At 38.2% G+C, this 23,348-nt stretch overlaps 2 protein-coding genes across 2 annotated transcripts in view; both read left to right on the top strand.

Annotated features, from left to right (window-relative positions):
- LOC127652183 (protein tweety homolog 3-like) overlaps positions 1-13,733 on the top strand; it is a 57,008-nt gene extending 43,275 nt beyond the window's left edge. Inside the window, exons 12-15 of the mRNA XM_052138256.1 lie at positions 1,368-1,504; positions 3,901-4,080; positions 6,105-6,180; positions 8,471-13,733. Coding sequence (XP_051994216.1) covers positions 1,368-1,504; positions 3,901-4,080; positions 6,105-6,180; positions 8,471-8,644 — 567 coding nt within the window. The 3' untranslated portion in view covers positions 8,645-13,733. The remainder of the gene's footprint in view (positions 1-1,367; positions 1,505-3,900; positions 4,081-6,104; positions 6,181-8,470) is intronic.
- A 7,488-nt stretch (positions 13,734-21,221) lies between these two features.
- Positions 21,222-23,123, top strand: LOC127652184 (QRFP-like peptide receptor). The gene has a single exon (XM_052138257.1). It carries the CDS (start codon positions 21,604-21,606, stop codon positions 22,933-22,935), a length of 1,332 nt encoding a protein of 443 aa, XP_051994217.1. The 5' UTR covers positions 21,222-21,603; the 3' UTR covers positions 22,936-23,123.
- Positions 23,124-23,348: the final 225 nt, after the last annotated feature.

The raw sequence follows: 23,348 nt of genomic DNA, 5'->3' as shown, positions 1-23,348 counted from the left end.
GCCAAGACCTCTGAAAAAACAATTGTGGACCTCCACAAGTCTGGTTCATCCTTGGGTAAAATTTCCAAATGCCTGAAGGTACCACGTTCATCTGTACAAACAGTAGTTCTCAAGAATAAACACCATGGGACCAACAGCCATTATACCACTCAGGAGGGAGACTCATTCTGTCTCCTAGAGATGAACGTAGTTTGGTGCAAAAAGTGCAAATCAATCCCAGAACAACAGCAAAGTACCTTGCGAAGATGCAGGAGGAAACAGGTAGACAACTATCTATATCCACAGTAAAAACGAGTCCTATATTGACATAAACTGAAAGGCTGCTCGGCAAGGAAGAAGCCACTGCTCCAAATCTTTTGGAGAAATGTCCTCAAGTCTGATGAAACAAAAATGTTACTGTTTGGCCATAATGACCATCATTATGTTTGGAGGAAAAAGGGTGAGGCTTGCAAGCCAAAGAAGGCCAACCTAACCGTGAAGCATGGGGCTGGCAGCATCATGTTGTGGGGGGTGCTTTGCTGCAGGAGGGACTGGTGCACTTCACAAAATAGATGGGGCATCATGAGGAAGGAAAATTATATGGATATATTGAAGCAACATCTCAAGACATCAGCCAGGAAGTTAAAGATCAGTCGCAAATGGGTCTTCCAAATGGACAATGACCCCAAGCATACCTCCAAAGTTGTAGCAAAATGGCTTAAGGACAACAAATTCAAGGTATTGGAGTGGCCATCACAAAGCCCTGACCTCAATTTGATTGTAGGCAGAACTGAAAAAGCATGTGCGAGTAAGGAGGCCTTCAAACCTGACTCAGTTACACCAGTTCTGTCTGGAAGAATGGGCCAAAATTCCAGCAACTTATTGTGAGAAAAGTTTGACCCAAGTTAAACAATTTAAAGGCAATGCTACCAAATGCTAAAAAAGTTTATGTAAACCTCTGACCCACTGGGAATGTGATGAAAGAAATAAAAGCTTAAATAAATCTTTCTCTCTACTGTTATTCTGACATTTCACATTCTTAAAATAAAGTACTGATCCTAACTGACCTAAGAGTTTAAATGTATTTGGCTAAGGTATGTACGCTTATGGATTCAACTGTATATAGTTCTCCCAAAGTTAAAGGTACGTATTAGTTTATTTAGTTTAATATAAGTATACATATATTAATATATATTTAATACATTTAGAAGCAAATTTCAAACATTTACTCATTTTATTGTATTGATAGTCCTTTATATACTTTCTTGTATGTTTGTTATGGCTTCCCAATTAAAATAGGGTTGCAGAGATATATTTTCTATTTACCTCATTTTAACAACTCAAGCAAGAATAAACTGTTTATGCGATATAATATTTCTGTCTCACAGGACTATGTGCAGGCTCTGACCGGATTGTGTTATGATGGAGTCGAGGGGCTCATTTATCTGGTCTTCTTCTCGTTCGTCACTGCACTAATGTTTAGCTCCATCGTTTGCAGCGTGCCTCACACCTGGCAGAGCAAAAGGTAAGAGAACGGGGGTGGGGGGGCACAGTACAATTTTTGCAATACACCCAAACTCATGAAGCCACCACCTATAAATAGTTCAGTAATTTCGACACAAGACCAGTAGTTTTCATTTAGATTAAGAAAGGTTAGCAAATGTCTTTTAATTCACAGACAGAGAATTGACTGGCAGTCTCTGTCATGTGTATTTATGCTTTTCATTTCACATCAGCACCTTATGTTCTCATATTAATCACCTCTCATAACCATTTGTTGCTTCTGTTGTCTTGTCATTCATTCCTCTTTGGATCATAGATTTGGAAAAACCACTGCCCTGTAGAGAAACTCCCCTTTATATGATGACACATTCACTCTTTTGTGCACTAAAGTGAACCTCAAAGACGAGCATAAAAGCAGAAATGGTTTACCATTCAAGGATGGCATCATAAAGTACTATAGTCAGTTTGAAAGGAGTTTCACGGGAGCTAATTGTTATTTGACTCACAGTATAGCATCCTCTCAGTGTGGTTGTGTGTGTGTTAGTGAATATGTTTCCATGCAAATGGAAAGAACAAAGAGGCACTATTCCAAATTCTGTGCAAATGTAGACTGGTTGCTGTGGAAGATGCTGCCTACCTTTTGGACTGTTTTGAAACTGCAAGTGAGGCCATCAGATGCATATGCGATGCTTTTGTCATCATAATTAAAAAATGTTGGTGATCTAAACCAAAAGTGGTAATTTGCTTGGATATAACACTGGGAAAAGTGGAATCTGGTTTGTAAAGTGTTTGTTCATTTCTTGATCAGAGTTCGATCCTCACATATAAACAAAATATTTTGATCAAGTGGAATCCAAATCTACACCTTCACAGATCCACTTTTTCTTTTTTATTCCTTTTCTTTGAGATATGTTATTTTCCCCTCTTTATGTTTAAAATCTGATTCATGGTGGTTGTTTATTAAGTTGTTGCATGGCTCCAATCACTAAGAGAACGTTCAGTGGTAACTTTGGACATTGGACTTGCAGTCCACAGCCGTTTTTGAGATTATTTTTAGTGCTTCTGAATAGCAATTTTACTTCTGAAGCATTAGAATTGATTTGACCTGTTTTTTTCATTGCCCTCTAGGTAATACATGGAATACATAGAAAATCGGAGACAAACTAAAATGGAGATGCCTCTTTCTGAAATGGCCAAAAGCTTTTTTTTCTTTGCCAACTTTACACCTATTCTAAAAAAAAATCATTTGGATTAGTTTGGAATCTACTCATATTTAAATAATGAGTCTTTTGGGGTTTTGCGGTCAGAGGGCAGATAAGCTATTTTCTACAGTTAGTTTAACCACAAGCATTCAATAGGGCTTACTACAATTACACATTTTCCATAATATTGAAATTGGCTAATGTACATTCGATTTCCCAGGGAACAATCAGTGGAGCCTAAAATGATTCTTGGAGAAAAACGTATACAACTATTTTAATTTAACTTTACAGTTATTATAATTATTACTGAAATTTTACCCAATATTTATGAATGCCCACAATTTTTGGTAACTAAGGTATAGAGAAAATTGTATTTGTTCAACTTAATTTTCAGTAAGTGTTATGAGCCTGAGTACTGCAAATATATTGAAAAAGAAATTGGATCTGATTGCATGTAAAACATGCAATACTCAGTGCCTAAAATCAACTTACATTATGTTTGAAGATTATTTTTAATCTAAAATGTTGAAAATTTCAAAAGGCGGGAACTCTATAAGGCTTGCTAGATGTTTTTAAGGAATAGTTCACCCCAAAATACCCAATCTTTTCTGTTGTAATTTACTCACACTCATATTGTTTCAAACCCCTATGACTGAACGTCAAAAGGGCAATGTTTTATTGAATATTGCGGCCCGTTTTTTCAATAAAATGTCGGTTGATAGCGACTCACTATAAAGCTCAAATAAGGACCCAAAAGTATCATGAAAGGTGTTCATGTAATAGGTTTTGGTGATAAACAACCAGAAATGTAGATAATTACTCAGTGAAAATCTTGACATCCGTGTGAATGCGGGCCACTTTGAACATGGTTTTGGAACAACAACAACAAGGTGAGTAAAATATGACCAAATTTGTTAGCTTTGGGCGAACTAAAAGAGCCTTTAAGATCTGAGAGAGGGCCTGAGGGATATGGATAAAGTTTGAGTGAACTCTCAAAATAAATGTATTATTACAGTATGTGAACCTAGAGAGATAAAGCTGGAAAAACAACTGCATGAAAGATGTAATTTTGCCTGTACAGTTTACAGTGAAATTAGTTTTGGCATTAAAACGTTTGAATGGTTTTAAAGAGGTCCTCAAAAAGTGCAAGGATAGACCTTTTGCCCTCCTCTCTGACCAAGGGGCACGTGTTTGACCTGTGCTAATATATTTGAAGGTCGGAGGAGGAGGATGGTGAAGAGACTTCGGCCACGCTCGGCCCACGAGCGCCGCACGATAACCTGTACCGCGTGCACATGCCTAGCCTGTACAGCTGTGGCAGCAGCACCTACGGCAGCGAGGCTAGCCTCCCCGCTGCGGCACACACTGTCAGCAACGCACCAGTCACTGAGTACATGTGAGTGTAGCCACGCTAAAATCATCCTAATGCATGGGCTGGATCTAACAGACCGTAACTGGTATTGCAAATCTGGATCACAGGTCCTGTAGATTAGGCTCCCTAGCATAGATTACTGCATGGGCTTTGCTGTATTTACAGGTTTCAGATCAGTGTGATATAACATGTTAAGACTGCATGGGTATTACTAATTACTGTTATTACATATAGAATCACTAAACGGCATATAGAAGCAAATATATTGATGTCATGGGAAGGATAAAGCAGATTATTAAGCTTGTGCAATGTGTTTCATAGGGCTGCACGATTATGAGAAAAATATTTGATTAGATTAGATTCCCTAGATGTTGTAATTGAGATTTATTTTTATTAATAGAATTTACATTAAAATACTCCTTTTTGCATAGGAGATCTATGAAAAAAATTTGATTTGTGTTTATGAATTAATGTATTGCTGTTTTCAACATCAATCAAGGCAATGCAAACATGGCCAACTACACATTGGCCCTATAGACCTCATTCACAGTAGGGCCATATTTAATTTTTGTTGGGATTGACAATGAGGCTGTGAGAGATCAAGGGGTTGTACTATTGTTTGAAACATTGAAAACACTGAAAAAACAAAACATCTTTCCCAGATGTATCTAGGAGCCTCATACAGAGGATAGTGTTGAAGAGTCTGCTCACAGCCACGTTTTTATTCATGTCAAAAATTAAATATGGCGCCACTGTGATTTAAGGTTTATTTGCAGTGCAAAATACTAGAACTACTAGAATGCTCCTTTTTGATAATAATTAACAAAGCTCCAAAGTTTACTTCGGTTATGTGCATAGTGCAAATTTCGTTATCAGTGTAATGCGTGCATATTGTCCATGTACAGCCCAGTTTTTATAGACAAGCGAACTGTCTGAGCAGTCAGTCGAAGGAGGAGGATGGCAAAGAGACTGTCCTTATGGACTCACGGTCAAATGAGTATACTTTGAAAGGCTAGAGCGCAAGACATAAAGGCATGCGGAAAAACAGAAGCAGAACAATTAGCAATTGTATCTAAAATGTTAGGACCAGTTGTCATTAATGTTGACCTATAGACTAATTTAAACTTCTCTGATTTGCCATTGCAGTGCTCAACAGATGTGTCTGTAATTGATTATGCTCAGCAGCTACAAGGAACATATTGTAAATAGAACATTTCCATGCAATGGAAGTAGACCAAAATAAAATTCTGTATTGACATTTTTCACGATTAGTTAATTGCGGCAGCCATAATTGTAATTGCAATTATGTTTTTGGTTGATTAATTGTGCTGTAATTGACACTTTTAATGATTGGTTAACTGCAGCAGCCGTAATTGCAATAACGTTTTTTTCGCATTTTACTCTGTAATAGGTATGTTGGTAATTCGTATGTAATATGTTGTAAATAGAAAATTTTCATGCTATGGGAGTAGACCTGAATGGAATACTGTAATTGACACTTTTAATGACTAATTGTAGCAGCCATAATATCCCCGATTAATTGTGCCCAAAATGACACCTTTTTACTATTAGTTAATTGCATCAGCAGTAATTGTAATCACGAGTATTATTATATTTGATTAAATGTCCTGTCATTAACAATTTGAACGATTAGGTAATTGTGGAAGCCATAATTGTAATGCTGATTATAATGATTATTTTTTTAATTGTGCTGTAATTGACACTTTTCACAATTAGTTAGTTAATTGCAGCAGCCCTAACTGTAATTGCCTTTTTAAATTAATTGTGCAGCCCTAGTGTTTTTCTCTGTAATTGGTGATAAGTTAGACAGACGATATCTATCATGTTCCTCTGATACTTATATAGTAGATGTGAATCTAGATCGTGCATAGTCGTATCACTCAATGGCTTTGCGCATACACTTAGCCTGCAGTTCAAAGCTTTCTATTAGCTTTGTAAAGTTTAGTGCATCATGGATTGCCATGCGGTGTGGAAATCCCTCCCAAAAAGAGGGAGTCGGAGTAACTGGTGTCTCGTTTGTGACGCAGGAGCCAGAATGCTAACTTTCAGACCCCTCGATGCGAGAACACGCCACTCATTGGCAGAGAATCCCCCCCACCGTCAGTAAGTGCACAAGCACATTTACACAAGCACACATACACAAACCTCATCGTCTCTAGATCGTTATTTAGTGCAGTGGTCTTTTTAAGTCACACACAATGTATTAATCTTGACTTGGCTGTTCCTGAAAACATGTGCCATACTTGGCATAACAGACTTAACCATATGTTTTCTCTAAGTTTTTCAGAATAGCCAGAATGTTTGATAAAACAAAAACAGAATGTCACATTCAACAACATTTTCTAATTTTCACTTGCATTTGGCACTTATCAGAGGTTCATTTTGAACTGGCAAACTTTGTTAGCTTTTAGCACAGTTTTAGCTATCTTGTGAACATTGTCAATCCAAATGCACACATAAACAGGTTCGAGGGTCATTTTGGCAGCCTGCATGTGACACTTATTTCAATTTGTCATTGTATAACCACCATAAAAAGTCATCACAGACTCTTTATTTGGATTCTACAAGGTGAGATGGCACTGGCCAATCACACTTTGCATAGGGCATTATTCTATTATGTGACTGCATTAATTTTTTCCCTCATTTTTAATTCAAAACCCCTTGTCGAGCTGAAATGCGGACAAGGGTTCTGCAGTGCTCTGCAGAATCCTAGAGTTTGCATGACAATTGCATGTACAGCCAATGGAGAAATTAGAGAATGCTTCACCTAGTTCTTGAGTGGAGAAGAGGGGAGCATGGTTCTCATGTGAAGGGGCAGGGCAGCTCTCAGACTTGGCATGTGGGGGCATCCTTCATCTTCTCATTAGTCTGAGTAAGAATGAGAAATTTCAGAACTCTTAAAGTGCCTTAAACTATCTCTCTTACTTTCTAGTTTTTGTTTTAGATTTTGTGTTTATGGGCCCTAGATGGTGACGTATGCGTATTTCAAACTCCAGACTGGAGAGATGGAAAGGATGTAGTCTGATTCTAAATACTGTCATGGTCCAGGATGATGCTCTTTGGTGCCTGTTCATGCTGGATTTGGAATAGCTTATAAATTATGGAATAGTCATCCCTTTCTGGATTTTATGATTCAAAATTTGCATGAATTCCTTTCTCATCAATCTGAAAAACATCCCTCATGCATGTCTGTTTTGTAAATTGTCTATTTCACATCATAACACAACCACCAAACACTCAGTAACACTCTCCCACATATATCTGCATTCTCTGTTCCTATCTGTGTGAATTGTCATTCTCATCCACTGCTGTTTTCTTTTTCTATTTGTCATACACTTGGATTTTCCTCTTCATTATCTCATTAATTGCTCTCTTTTCAATGAAAGTTACACTCAAATGCTGATCTTTACAAGGAGAAAATCATATTGCATAATGATACTGTGTATCACCACAGTAACTCAACTCTTGGCTTTAAAAACCATCAGGCTGTCCAAATGACTGTTAATTTGGCTTTTTTCTGTGTTATACATGTGAGTTTGCGAGAGCAACAGAGCTTCATGTTTGTAAATGCTACAGCTTTACTCTGTCCTAATGTCCTAGTATAAACACTGTGGGGAGAATTCACTAAAAAGTTGCGCCACTTTTTAGTGTGTTATTTCAGCACAAAAATGTGCATCTTACACACTAACCACCTGCAATCTAGTTTAAGCAGCTGATTACTTGTAAATACTATGTAAATTAGGTTTATTGTAGATTGAGCTTTTTTCAAAACTCAGTGCTGTTTGCTCGACACAATTAACATTGCGGAATTACCGCCCAAGGAAAGCAGGTAAACTGACTTTAAGATGTTGGTGTAAATTGTCTATCGATCATGGCAGCAGAAATGTATTAAATGTTGGAGAAGAGCATTATAAGCTGCCATATATCCAGATGTGCAGTGTAATTAAGTGCACATTTAGCATGTCAAAGAGATGATTCAGGTGTCTGGATTAATGTAGTGGACTGATGCTGTACAGTCCAGCCAGTGTGGGCCAGATTACAGTGTTCTGCTCTATCCTCCTACCCAGTGCGCTATACATCAACTGACTCATAAGAATGCTGTGCAAATTGTGTTCAGCAAAGATTTTGTGGATGCATTTGTGGTATTGCGTGATCTGCATAGTGAACCAGGCACTAAAACAGCACAGACAGAACACGCAAATAAACAGCACCTTTACCAGACGCATTAAATTTTTAATTGAATTCCCCCCTGCATCCTTAAAAGTGTAAACTTTTAGTATTTTTTTTTTACTCTGGCTAATTTTATGGCCAATATTAGTAGTTAGGAAATGTGCAATTAACTCTTTAGAATGATCTGATGGTGTCTTCTTGATTCTTTCACCCTTATTTGCAGTACACCTCCAGCATGAGGGCCAAATATCTGGCAACCAGTCACCCAGACCAGTCCAGGCCAACAGAATCACAGAATGGACTGGACCCAAACATGCGACCAGACCTAATCAGCCGTTCAGCTCCCAATAGCCGACCAAATTCCGCTATCCACCGACCCCACTCTGCTATCCATTAACCATCCTCAAATACAAAAAACAATAGTCATCTACCTGCTATAAACCAGTCAAGTCCACCAGTATGAAGTTTGTCTCCATTACCGCAACAGTCAGCACTTTTGAAATTAATTAATTGTGTCATTAAAGAAATTCCCCAATGTTGGTTCACCCTAAAGCAGAGCTACTCAACCACGGAAAGGTCAGGGGCCGCAAAGCAGGATCCCTGTACCCTCAAGGGCCTATATATATATATATATATATATATATATATATATATATATACAGTATCGCACAAAAGTGAGTACACCCCTCACATTGTTGTAAATATTTGATTATATCTTTTCATGTGACAACACTGAAGAAATTACACTTTGCTGCAATGTAAAGTAGTGAGTGCAACAGTGTTACAGTATAACATTGTAAATTTGCTGTCCCCTCAATATAACTCAATACACAGCCATTAATGTCTAAACCGCTGACAACAAAAGTGAGTACACCCCTAAGTGAAAATGTCACACTTGCATTGTGCGGACCAACAGAACTGAGATAATATTAAAAAAAAAAATCTTCATTTGCATTCAGCAGGAAAAAAGAAGAAGAAAGAATGTCATACCCATCTGCGATGGCATGAGGGGGAGGAACTTATGACAGAATATTCATTTTTGGGTGAACTATCCCTTTTAGTAATTATTTTAAACATAAGGGGTGTAACTGCCATTGTAATTGTCAGCTACACCATGAGTGTTCAACATCACATACAGCAGAGATGTGCTCAAAAACAAGAGAGATATATCCAAAATTAGCACCAAAAGTCCTTCAGTGACAAGTCATCAAGATTTGTTCACCCCCTAAATGTTATGCACAGTAGATCACTAAAAAGCATTTGCGTGAAGGCGTCTCAACGCTGTCATTGCAGGAAAAACTTTTTTCCTGTAAATACAGTTGTCATGAAGAGTACATCTCTCTCTGATGAGCTATTCAAGATATTGGACAGATTTGCAGTGTGTTGAGTAATTCTCTAGCGCACGTTTGATTGACAGACCACGCGTGAGCGCATTAATACTGTGTATGAACGCACGCGCGCGAAGACCGACCGCCGCTCTCATAACATCAGCCATGCTCAGATATTGTTTGTTGGTTTTATTTATTTAATTGTTGCAACCTCTTGCAGTCGAATTCCCTCTCTTGCGTGATTCAGCAATGTAGAGAACAATCGTAAATCCTCATGAAATGGCTGCTGATAAATATATTTCTAATGATGATTTCATAACGCGGACCGCAAAAGATTGCTCGAGGACCGCATGCGTGTTGAGTAGCGCTGCAATAAAGGGATAGTTCACCCAAAAATATTTAACATGTAACAAATTGGAATCAGCCGTCCAGTCCTCTGTGGTCTGGTTTAAGCATCTGTGCACACTTAGATATTTTTATTTCCCCAGTCTCACACAATGCATCACAGCAACTACACTGCCCTCTTCTGGAGGACTCCTCTCAGTTGTCTGTACAGTTCCTTAAAATCTAAAGCACTCCCATATTGTACTACCCTTACGGAGATTCTTTTCAGGGCAGCCATATTGCCAAGGACTGCAGGTCCACATTAACACAGCAGGATAATGGGTTATACCACTCTCATTTTAACCATGCAAGAAATGTGACTATGACATTTGATTTTTATATTTTTGGAATTATATTTGTAAGTGTTTTTCAAAATTACAGTGTTGATTTATGTAGTTTAAAAGGGCTTTAAAGATGCAGCTTTTGTGCTTTCTCTGCAGTTCCTGGCAATATGGCAGCATTATGGACAGACACAATTCCATTCATCACTGCTATTTAATGTTTAAGGAGATATTAACTAGTTTACACATTTTTATGGATTAAAGGTGCACTTAGGGATTTCTTTTTTCATATCAGTTATATCAGTCTTAGTAAAAAAGCTGATAGATTCTACATATGGTGCTGGGCGCACGTTCGTGAGTGCTGCCATGTTGAGATCACATGACCAACCGAATTTTACTCTCTTTTACACAATAATTCGCAGTAATTGGATGCTTTCACTAGTTGAATCTTGCCCGACTGCGAATAGCACACTTCTACAATGGCATCAGTTACGGAGGACTTCAGCCTGATCTCAAGATAACTTTGTGACTTTGGCAATATTTTTGCAAAATGGTATTACGTGGTTCATTAAATGTACTGTGGCATTTCCAAGCTGAAATGTCCATTGTGTGACGCTAAAAGTAAGGCTTTCCAAAAACAGATGAGGGTTTTAAGGTTAATGCTCTTTCGTGTTTTAAATCAACAAAATTGACCGCCTTAGTCCCTACCCTCAACCTTAAACCTAAACTGAACCAATACTATCATAAAAGGAAAGGCTAGTTGAAAAACACGATAACTGATGCAACCAAATCATTTTGTGGTGCTTATATGACACTTTCGGCTCAAGTCGACTCGCATGTTCATCAGGACTCATACCCTGGTCCTTGGCATCACAAATGTTACACTAAGTTAAATGCTAATGCAACAAGCGTTAATATGTATCGTTTTTCATGTTATGCGCTATAGTGTTAAGTGTTTTGATGTCATAAGACAGAATTTTGGGAGAAACAGGGCGAAAAGTAAATGCTTTCTTCACGATTTGTGTAAATGGAAAAAAAAGTAATTGTTGTAGTGCCTCTGGTGTTCATTTCACTAGAAAACTGCTGTGTTACATACAAAGAGCCACGTCAAAATCAGTTTGCATAAATCTATAGGTATAGTCAAATAATTCTGTAAGACCAGATTGGAATTTAACTCATGCATAATGCTGAATCTAAGTCACTCAATTTCAATTGACCTTAAACATAAGAGTGCATCTTTAACCAAATCGCACGCTTGTCACAAAAGGCCACTTTTTGTACTCTACAGTGTAACCTATACCACAGTGTGAATTTACAGCTATTAAGCCTTTGAGCCATTATGCACATTCTGTATCTTACTCTAGAAGGGAAACAATTGCACAACGCACTTATGGTGTGTGATAGTTTATGGTGCGTTTGTCTTGTGCTTTAGTGTGTTTTAAAATGGCACAACTCACATGCTCTGCTCTTTGTAAATAGTGTTTTTGTACTTAAAAAAAAAAAAAAAGATCAACACTACAAACACGGTGCACTAACCAATACGTCTGTGTAACAGTGCAGTGCGATGTTTGCCGTGGCTTAGAGCTGCTGTAAATATTACCTGTAAAAACTCTGTGATTTAAATAATAATACATGTTTTGTAGACATCACTTGAATTGTGAATACACTCGTGGGTGCTTGTGTATGTGCACACTTTAAATGTGAATATTTCTAACGGAGGAAAATTCACTCGGAGAGGATAAAGAAGAAAAAGGGATACTTGGACAAAAAGAAAAATGCCTCCCCATATGTAAATCTTTCTTATGTGCTGTTCAGACATGTTGTTCAGTCTTCAAATTTTTTAACGGGTGATTATTCCTTTTAAAGGCATGGACTTTTTGATGAATTGAGAGTCAGACTTGATTCTCACCACAGTCAGCCTTGTTCTCATTTCTGTTTTTACTTTTGGGGAAACACTTCTATATGGTGTTTATGAATCTCAAATATGGACTGATGTTATGCTATCAAGATCTGTACACTGGACGTGTCGCATTAACAGGACTTGTAAAGTTTGCCTCGAGATGCTCTTTCCAATGTGAGGAAGTGCAAAAAAGACAAACATGCAGGAAAAACTAAATTTGAAGGAAGTTCCTCCTCATCATGCAGTCACACAGTAAGACTTACGTGGATGTACTGTAAGATAACCTAGCTGTCTTTACCAAGTGCAGTATTGTTGGTTTTATTTACTTGCATCCAGTGTCATAAGGCTGACATAACAGTGTTTAGACGTTGTCGTAACACCTGTCAAGCGGCAAAAAAAAAACAGCTATTGTTAAAATTCATAAGATGTGGTATCTAATACCGTTATCAAAACATCACACCTTGATTCTTTAACGTAGGTGTTTATGGATTTTTTTTGTATTACAGTATTATGAACGTCATCATAAATTACATTAGCAGGTAGCAATGTCATTTTAAATGGGAAACTCCTTTAAGATCTTTGGGAAATCTTTTGTGACACCCTCAGTTGACTGAGGTTGTTTGAACTATCTTGTTGTGTAACAACAGTGAATGCTGTGTTTGAATGCCAACAGGATCCCTAACCCTTAAAATTTTAATACAAACATGCTTTGACCATGTAGTGTAAGACAACCTAAGTTACAATCCTAGAAAAACACTCATGCACAAAAGCTACAATACGTGTTTCACAGAAACACAAAATGCAACATACAAAGATCTGTTTCACACACTTAAATGCTAAATATTTAAAGGGATATTTCACCCAAAAGTTAGGGGTTTTGCTCTAAACTGGTCCAATACTCATGCTTTTGAAGAACACAAACATTTTTACCATTCACTTTTATTGCATCCTTTTTCCATACAATAAAAGTGAATAAATTATGACAAAATCTTTTTTTTGTGAACCCATCATTTAAGTGAGTAAAAACATGCACCTTCCCACTCTGCAGACACAATGTAAAACTACTCTAAAATACATGAGTCTTTTATAGTATTTACACATGTAAAACCACTAACCATCAAATAGAGACAATCCAAATGTTCGGTGTGTAATTCTGTACCGTATAATGCAGTTGCATGACTGAAGGGAATATAAGGATAAATTATTTTCTGCCTTTTTAAACATTTTCATACGGTAACCTTTCTTTCTGTAAATGTACACATTTTTATTTTGTAGCTTAATCTTGTTGAGCTTACTCCTTTTTAAATATGAATAAGAATGATTTGTCATAAATGATGTTTTGATAACAATTCTTATGAATTTCCCATGTTTTTTTGTTGTTGTTTGTTTTGTTTTTTACATTTGTGATCAAGATGTTGTACATGTCAGAAAACTGATTTTCTGAGCCTGGATTCAGTGATTTAATAATGTATTAAAATGAACTTATCCTGTGCAGGGTGTTGAGCATCAGTGCCTGAAAACAGATAAAGAAAAGCACTTTATCGAGGCATACACATTACTAATTGCATTATTGTTGCAAATTCCAGGTTAGCCCTGGAATTTGAATGTTTAAATGGCAAGAAATAAGCAATGAATATATGCCAAGTTCTTGAAGGACCCCCCTCGTTTAAAACCAAAAAAAAAGTAGTTTAAACTTGTATGTGGTTCCTATACTTAGCTTTTAAGCCATTGACTATATTATAACAAACTGTGCGAGGAGGATCTTCATGTTGCTAGTATAACAACATGATCACACGGTAACTCAACATGTTGCTAGTGAATGCAACCCAAATGTATGATGGAACGGAAAGCTGTTAGTGAAGTTCGGTCAAACAAGCAGTTTAGAAGAGTTACAGTACATCCGGAAAGTATTCACAGCGCTTCACTTTTTCCACATTTTGTTATGTTACAGCCTTATTCCAAAATGGATTATATTCATTATTTTCCTCAAAATTCTACAAACAATACCCCGTAATGACAACATGAAAGAAGTTTGTTTGAAATCTTTGCAAATGTATTTAAAAAAAATAAATAAATCACATGTACTTAATTATTCACAGCCTTTGCCATGACACTCAAAATTTAGCTCAGGAGCATCCTGTTTCCACTTATCATCCTTGAGATGTTTCTACAACTTGATTGGAGTCCACCTGTGGTAAATTCAGTTGATTGGACATGATTTGGAAAGGCACACACCTGTCTATATAAGGTCCCACAGTTAACAGTGCATGTCAGAGCACAAACCAAGCCATGAAGTCCAAGGAATTGTTTGTAGACCTCCGAGAAAGGGTTGTAATCGAGGCACAGATCTGGGGAAGGGTACAGAAAAATGTCTGCAGCATTGAAGGTCCCAATGAGCACAGTGGCCTCCATCATCCATAAATGGAAGAAGTTTGGAACCACCGGGACTCTTCCTATTGCTGGCCGCCCGGCCAAAGTGAGCGATCGGGAGAAGGGCCTTAGTCAGGGAGGTGACCAAGAACTCGATGGTTACTCTGACAGAGCTCCAGCATTTCTTTGTGGAGAGAAGAGAAACTTCCAGAAGAACAACCATCTCTGCAGCACTCCACCAATCAGGCTTCTACAGTAGAGTGGCCAGACGGAAGCCACTCCTCAGTAAAAGGCACATGCCAGCCGCCTGGAGTTTGCCAAAAGGCACCTGAAGGACTCTCAGACCATGAGAAACAAAATTCTCTGGTCTGATGAAACAAAGATTGATCTCTTTGGCCTGAATGGCAAGCGTCATGTCTGGAGGAAACCTCATCACCTGGCCAATACCATCCCTACAGTGAAGCATGGTGGTGGCAGCATCATGCTTTGGGGATGTTTTTCATCGGCAGGAACTGGGAGACTAGTCAGGATTGAGGGAAAGATGAATGCAGCAATGTACAGAGACATCCTTGATGAAAACCTGCTCCAGAGCGTTCTGGACCTCAGACTGGGGCGAAGGTTCATCTTACAACAGGACAAGGACCTTAAGCACACAGCCAAGATAACAAAGGAGTGGCTACAAGACAACTCTGTGAATGTCCTTGAGTGGCCCAGCCAGAGCCCAGACTTGAACCCGATTGAACCACTCTGGAGAGATCTGAAAATGGCTGTGCACCGACGCTCCCCATCCAGCCTGATGGAGCTTGAGACGTCCTGCAGAGAAGAATGGGAGAAACTGCCCAAAAATAGGTGTGCCAAGCTTGTAGCATCATACTCAAAAAGACTTGAGGCTGTAATTGGTGCCAAAGGTGCTTCAACAAAGTATTGAGCAAAGTCTGTGAATACTAATGTACATGTGATTGTTTTACGTTTTTTTTTATTTTTAATACATTTGCAAAGAATTTTGAGGAATATAATGAATTTAATCATTTTTGGAATAAGGCTGTAACATACCAAAATGTGGAAAAATTGAAGCACTGTGAATACTTTCCGGATGCACTGTATATTGAGATTTAACCACATTATTCTCATAGCTTTAAGCTTACCTTATGTGTTCATTGTAATGTTACCATTTTCTTTGTGTAAATTTAGGAGATTTTGTAGATTATTGCTGTAGAGTTGTTACACTGCAAAAATCAGCTAAAGCATTTATCATTTGTTATTACAGTCAAACAGCTGACAACCTTTTGAGGCAACCGGTTCAGTCAACAATAATTCTTTCTACCAATTAATTCTAAAAAAAAGTTATTCTTTTTTAAAAAGACAAGATTTATATATGCTTTTGGGGGGAAAAAAAAACACAGAATAGTTCCACAAAATGACATCCTTATTGCACGAGCGACGGTGGGCTTTATAGCAGGTACAGTGACCAAGGGCTTAGGCCCTCCATTTAAACCCATTGAATGGTTTTGCCAGTAGTTGGCACCTGCGCAATGCAAGCAATAACACATCCAAGTCCATGAGACGGAATGAAGTTAGCAAGGTAAGGGCAGCTGACTGCAATGCTCCTCACTGACTGTTACTTGTATCTTCTTGGACAAAGGATGGACTATACTCTCTTGAAATGGAATACATAGACAATAACAAATGACAATGCATCTATGTGCACTTCTGCTGTTAATTCAAGATGGACTTCAAAGACTTACACATTAATCTTACAGTTAATACAAAATAATTTGTATAAACATAGGCCCCTAGTGTACTTATTTAAACCATGATTGTACTACACATAAATAACAGATATTGGCATAATATTCATGCTCTTTAGCCAGAAGGGTACCGTCAAAGTAAGCCTTGTTTCTCCAAAGGTTTTTTTTTTCTTTCCTATTCTTCCATTATCCAAATCTAATGGAGTGTTTTTGTTCCTTGCCAAACTGGGTGTATACATACAAATATTATTTTCTTATTTAGGCACAATATACAATCCCATTTTTATCATAAAGCACAATGATGACTCTAAGACATTACATCTTTTTTCTGTTATAGCATAATTTAATGTAAATCTCCTTTGAAACTATGTCTGTTGTGAAAAGCGCTATTTGACATAAAAATTTGAACTGGAACGTTGTCCTGCTCCCATGAAACCAAAAAGTAATTGCATTCATTTAAACAATGGTGAGCACGATTCAGAGGTTGCATTTTTCCTTAGAGGAGATTTTTACGCCACAGATGGTTAGGCTTAAGGCATATGTTTTTTTTTTTTTTTAAATCTATGCATTTCAGTTTACTGTATGACAACATTTACACCTAAAAACAACTCACTTTTGGTGCCACCCTGTGGACATTTCTCCTGAACAACACTTCCTATTTTGGCCACTGGGGGTTGCTCGCCATTTCCTGCTAATTCAGTGTCTGATCTTTTGAGTGATATATGGTGCGTTCACATACAACGCAAAGAACATTTTTGCCTCGCATTGCTTGCACGAGTTTGACCGGTGGATTATAAATTTGTGTTTAAACTCGCATTTCTGCGAGTATCGCGAACCCATGAGTATTCCCCCTTCTCTTCCAGAAAAGGACAGGAGGAGGGGCTTCTACGACTTGGTTCATAGTAAAGTACAACCAGTAGCTAGAATCAAGTATATGCACATATTTTCAGAACTTACCAGGTAGTCCAACTTCGCTCACTTTCATCCAAGCAATGTCTTTTTTCGTCCGGTCTCTGTACATGTATGACGTTGTGTCATACAATTCCGGGTGCCCACACACCGCTACAACAATTTTTTCATACATTTTTCTAGATTTTTTCTGCCACTGCGTCAGTGACATCCAGACAATCTCAATGCTGATAGGCTTTCGCGACAATGCATCATGCAAATTTCTCGCTCGAATTGAAAAATGTTAACTGCCGCGAATACGCGAATTAAGCGATTTTGTGTGTTCGAATCGCATCATTCACATCTTTGCATTGACTTTGTATGTAATTGTGCTGCGCGAAACGCTTGCTTCGCGTTGTATTTGAACACAATATTACCTGGCAGTGGGACGTCCCAACCTTTCATACAAAACATAATAAGTATTGTGGTAGTGTTAATCATATTTGCTTTTTACAGTATATTATATTTGCTACAGCAAGATGTTTCAGTACTTCAGCACAGCTTGTATAGCTTTATTGTTTTGTGCTGGATGGTTTCTTTATCTCAAATCAAGTCAATTGACATTGTCATTGTCAAAACAGCACTAGGATTTATACTTCAAATATTCCTTATGTGTGACAGACTGTATGAATTTTACAATTAAAGTACAATTATTTAATGTTGTCTCTTAATATGAGCTCATAACAATGACATACATAATAATTATAAAATAAAATAGTTTAAACTGAGTAACATGACACACCGCATTACAAGTCAAATTCCCAATCAAAGAAAGTATTTCATGCCAACTACCCAAATCTAATTTGGCAATGGTGTAGAATTAAACACTGAAAATGTGTGTAAGACATAACATCCTAATCTTTTGTGGACTGGTCGTGGTCGCAATTTAAGTGGCTTTACTTTTCCAAGCCTAAATTATCTTTATTTGTATTTATTTGGCAGGGACAATGCACGATAAATATATTGTACCAGATATAGCTAAAAGCTCATTTTCACCTGCAGTCCCTGGGGAAAACAATGGAAAAACAATACTAGTTCCCAAGGAAGCATGTGTAAGCACTCCCAACACCATTTAAAAAACAAACTTCATCAATACAAGAAATTTCCAAACAGACACCAATGTTAGCCACATTCATAGGGGTCGGGGGGGTCAGGACCCCCCCCATCTGAGGGTTGTCCCCCCCCATAAAATATCATTAAAATATGTGTTTTGTAAATAATATAATGATATATATTCTTAAAATAATTGTTTAAGAAATAAAATAATACAAATGCAAACGGGGCAACAACAAAAAAAAGTTTTAAACATTTTGAGTCCCCCCTCCCTTGCCGCACAGTGCTTTGGTCAAGTACAATTTTGCCTGTATTATTGGTGTCCCCTTCAAAAATTGCTCTTGAGAATTGTTATGTTTATTGCCCCCCAACATTTTGATGAAATTTTAGCCCCTGGCCACATTTAGTGTCTCTTTGCTCAATAACCACAGAGCTGAGTATCCTTCAGCCATGTTTTCAAACTATATTTAAAATGTGTAAAACTACTGCACTCTCTGATACTCATTGGTAAAGGATACCCATCCCAGCTGCCTTACCTGAAAAACAGTTTTGCCCAAATGTTGTCAACCGAAATTTAACATAACAGTCCCCTCTAGTGGAAGCTCTTGTTAATCTTGAGCCGGCACAGTGTTGTTACAAACTGGGTTACAAAGAGGAGGTTGTGGTGCTAGATTGTGAACAATCTTATACAATAAGCCAATCTTTGCTTATAAACAGACATTTTCCAAATGTCAAAAGATTATAATTTTTTAACTATATTGCAATAATGATTAGTAGTTAACATTTAGATGTTTTATTCGTTATTGTCAGTGCTTGCTTATACAGACTATGTGATTGCATTATTATCTATGCTGTCAATACAATTCCAAGTCTCCAAGATGTTTCAGCTATTTTTAATAGGATTTCCCATCACAGGACCAGCTTTGTTTCAGTGTCTGACCTGTGTTGAGCATTAAGTGGCAGTGGTACAACCTGTAACATTTCTGAAGTTCAGCCTCTCTGACATAGCTGTGGCTCGTTTAGAAGGATGCCTCCTCCGCAGGTCTTGTATGTCGGCTGCATACGTCATCGAGGCTGTCTCGTTCAATTTTTATTTATTTATTTTTAGTTGTGAATGCAAAAAATGTTAACACTTGTATAAATGTAAGTGCATATACATAAAAGGATTGACAATAGATAAAAAAAATAATTAAACGAGACAGCCTCGATGACGTATGCAGCCGACAAATGCGACCTCGGGAGGACGAATCATTACCAACGAGACAAAGCTGCTTCACTGCTGCCTGAATAAATATTTTGCCGCCGCCTCGGCAACTGCCCCTGTCGCCCATGGCTAAATCCGCCACTGCTTTTAGAATATTGAATCAAATAAGTGGAACCACGTCAAGAGATTTTAACAATCTCTAGAAAATCTTATATTTGAGCAATTTGTTAACCATAGAAATGACTAGACTATGTGATTCAGTTGTCAACCTAGTAGTTTTTAAATTGTGCCCGTGGAATTTTTGGCCACATCAAAAGATCTGTCCTTTAAAGGGAGGAGGGCATTGGGATGATCACTTTCAATAACAGATGAACAGAGCTGGAGCACTTTCTTCTCGGTGATGCTTTTGTTTATTGGATTTATTCCAAACATCACCTTATGAATCACATAAGGGTGAATCTCACAGAACAGGGGTCATATTTCACCACAAAAAAATCAAAAGAAAAATATATTTTGAATAAAGAAAACGAAGCCCTTTTTAAGGCATTTGGCATTTAAATAATATCACTATTTTTGACATAACACAGTTAAACGGGGGATGGGCTTTGTGAAAAGGATCTTCACTGCTGTTTCTATATCATTCTTAAATTCAATTTATATTTCGACCATTTTCTTCTTTTTTTTTTATATTTAAGTGATTCAGGTAACTCAAGCATCTGGCCATTCTCCTTGTAGAGTGTGCCGCCACAGCGAGTTGCTAACATTGGGCAGCAGGCAGGTTACTCAAGAGAAAAGCACAGCTGAAGACCGGTGGCTGTATCAGTGTAACCATACATTCGCTAGAGGGCGCCTGTGCGCACCGATCGCACACACAGATGAAGCTGGAAGCTCAACTGATAATTCTTCTCCTGTACCAGGATACCGTTTGGTATCTTGAACAGATAACAGACGCATAGCCGAGCTGGATTTAATGGTCTTGGAACAAATAATATTTTGTGAGAAATATTTCATCAGGAAGACATATTTGAACTTTGGACCTATTGGAATTATATGACTATTTGAGTAAGGCAAGTAAAACCAATTCATATTCAGTTTAGTGTCAAATTAACTATGTTTTGTCGATTGCTAAGTATTGTACACGTATCTTTCATTAAACACCTTGTAATAACATTAACAGTAATTCACTTGTTTTCTGATTTAATTGGCTGCTAATGAATCACATTTCTGGTTTGAATTTGAAATAAATCAGAAATTAAAAAGAGATTTGCATATGCATACATCTTTTAAATAAAAGAAAAAATGAAAATAACTAATTTTCATGATTACAGATTAAATGAGCATTGTAACTATTAAACTGTATAAGAGTTTCTGATGGGTGTAATGAAACATTTTGAATGCAATTCAATCATGCAAACTTGACTATGATTTAGCAGGTGAACATAATCCAATCTGTTGATGTAGAAACAAAATAATAACCTCTTGTTTTATTTATAAACTACTGTTAGTGCTTTAATTTGAGCTCTATGTGAGAATCTCTGCTTTATACACAAATTAATGTGCATTGTAGTGTGACTCTAAATATAGGAATAAGTGAAAGGATGTGGAAAGCTTTTTCTATTCTTATTTCTGGGATCACAAGTCAGGATATGCATTTAGATGTGAACTGTATCTGCATATATATATATATATGTGTGTGTGTGTGTGTGTGTGTGTGCGTTTATATATGTCTCTTTTTTTCTGTCAGGTCACAAAAGGTACAGATGTGCTTAAGGTGAGAAATTAAAGACAAAGAAGATGGGCTCCTTTGCTTTTGTTGTCATCCATTTTTTCTGAGGAGGTAAATGTGAATTATGTGCTTCATATTATGTGCAGAACAGATGCATTGTCTTTGAACAAAAGGGAAAAAAACAAAGAAAAAAGGCACTATCGATGGATTTGAGATCTTCTGTATTATTTCATGGTCTTCAAGCTTTCACGTGCAAAATACAGATAATGGAAAAATAGAGAGAGTGTTAAAGAATTGTTTTTATGATCTGCTGGGACCTGTTCAGCAATTTAATGCTCTTGAACCTGACAGCCTATTCTGTCATGGTCTCATAGTTTATTCCTCAAATCCACCCACTGTCCCTGGAATACCACTATGAACCTGACCCCAGATCAGCTGCCAACCCAGCTCTTCAGTTCATTGGACGTTCAACGTGAGCCTCAAAACCGGACTAGGTATGGTCCAGCCAGCCTCTTCAACAGCACCTTCTTCTTTCAGGATAATGCAGTTTTAGAATGGCAGCTGTTCCTGACCATCCGAGAGCCTGGCACCATTATCTTGACTGTCCTTTACTCTGTTTCCTTCCTTGTGGGTTTCTTTGGAAATGTCATGTCCCTTAAAATCCTGTTGGGTCAAAATGGAAGTGTGCGTCTGTCAGGTGCAAGTGCAACTCGCTGTCTGCTGATAAACTTGGCGGTGTGTGACCTGGCGGTAGTTTGCGTGTGCATGCCCGTCACCCTGGGTCACCGCATCTATACGCCATGGATATACGGGGACTTTCTGTGCCGTGCTGTGCCCTTCACGCAAGCCGTGTCGGTTTCTGCCAGCGTCCTGAGCATCACAGTCATCAGCATTAGCCGGTACTATGCAGTTCACTCGCCACTACAATCCCGTGCCTACTTCACTCGTCGACGCATCCTTGTCTCCGTCACTGTTGTGTGGCTAATCTCCTCAGTGATCTGCATGCCAGTCGCCATAGTAACCCGCCGTGATGAAGTAGCTTTGATTGAAGGGCTTGCCATCGTACTGCCCGTATGTGGAGAAGTGTGGCCTCAACCATGCTTGCGTCAAGCATACAATGTCCTGCTCTTCAGTGCCCTCTACTGCCTCCCTGTTGCATTTAATTTAACCCTAGCCTTCTTCACATGTCGCCGGCTTCAGGGCACTGGCAACGAGGGTTGGTTCACAGAGCTGGATCCCCGCTCACAGGCACTTCATAAAACAAGACTGCAGGGACGTCGACAAATCGCTCGTATGGTCGCAGCTTTGGTGCTGCTTTTTGCTCTGTCCTGGTTGCCCATGTATGTGGCTGATATGTGGCTGGACCGTAAGCTACGCCATCCACCGGACTGGCTACTGCAGGCCAGGCCCTTTGCACAGTGGCTGGGCCTCACCAACTCTTCTCTAAACCCCTTCTGCTACTGTTTCATTGGAGACCTCCATCGCTCAGCCAAGGCTTTGCGTCTGCGCCTCATTGGCCCATCGTCTGCCTCAGCACTGGCACTAGCTTCGCTCCCCAAAGTCTTCCACCTGCAGAATCAAGAGAAAGATCCAGGGGATACCACAGACAACTCAATCAACTCCTGTCGGGAGGATGCTGGGAATCTGAGTCTGTCTTTGTGGTGGACCCAAGCTAGAACATGTGAGTCAATGAGTTTACCATACCACCTAGGAATGATGGAATCAACCATTGTACTTGATACATAGCAAAACTGATGCACTGCTTATACATTTTCATTCATAAATAGAGACGGAAGGTTATGCTTTGTATTATTTGATTCATGACCTGGATTTGAAAAACTGGATTTCAATTAATGTTTTCACTCTTCAAAGATATAAGAAAAAAAAATTGCAATCTAGAACTGTGGATTACTCTGATATCTTGTCAGTTCTTATTCTACAGCCATTCTTTCATTCACATTCTACATTTGGAATTGTGTTTGCTGAGGACTGAGTGTAACACCATATAATGATTAAACATTTCACTTTCCAGTTGAAGTAGATTAAGTATTTACTGTGTTGAAATATGATGTAATTTTTCCAATGAGATTTAATAAATGTCTTTATATGGACAATTATTAGGGTCTGCGGAAGAAGGAATCCATGTCATACAGGAATAA

The sequence above is a fragment of the Xyrauchen texanus genome, chromosome 11, assembly GCF_025860055.1.
Source record: "Xyrauchen texanus isolate HMW12.3.18 chromosome 11, RBS_HiC_50CHRs, whole genome shotgun sequence".
Classification (NCBI taxonomy): domain Eukaryota; kingdom Metazoa; phylum Chordata; class Actinopteri; order Cypriniformes; family Catostomidae; genus Xyrauchen; species Xyrauchen texanus.
This window is presented reverse-complemented; position numbering and strand designations above follow the sequence as displayed.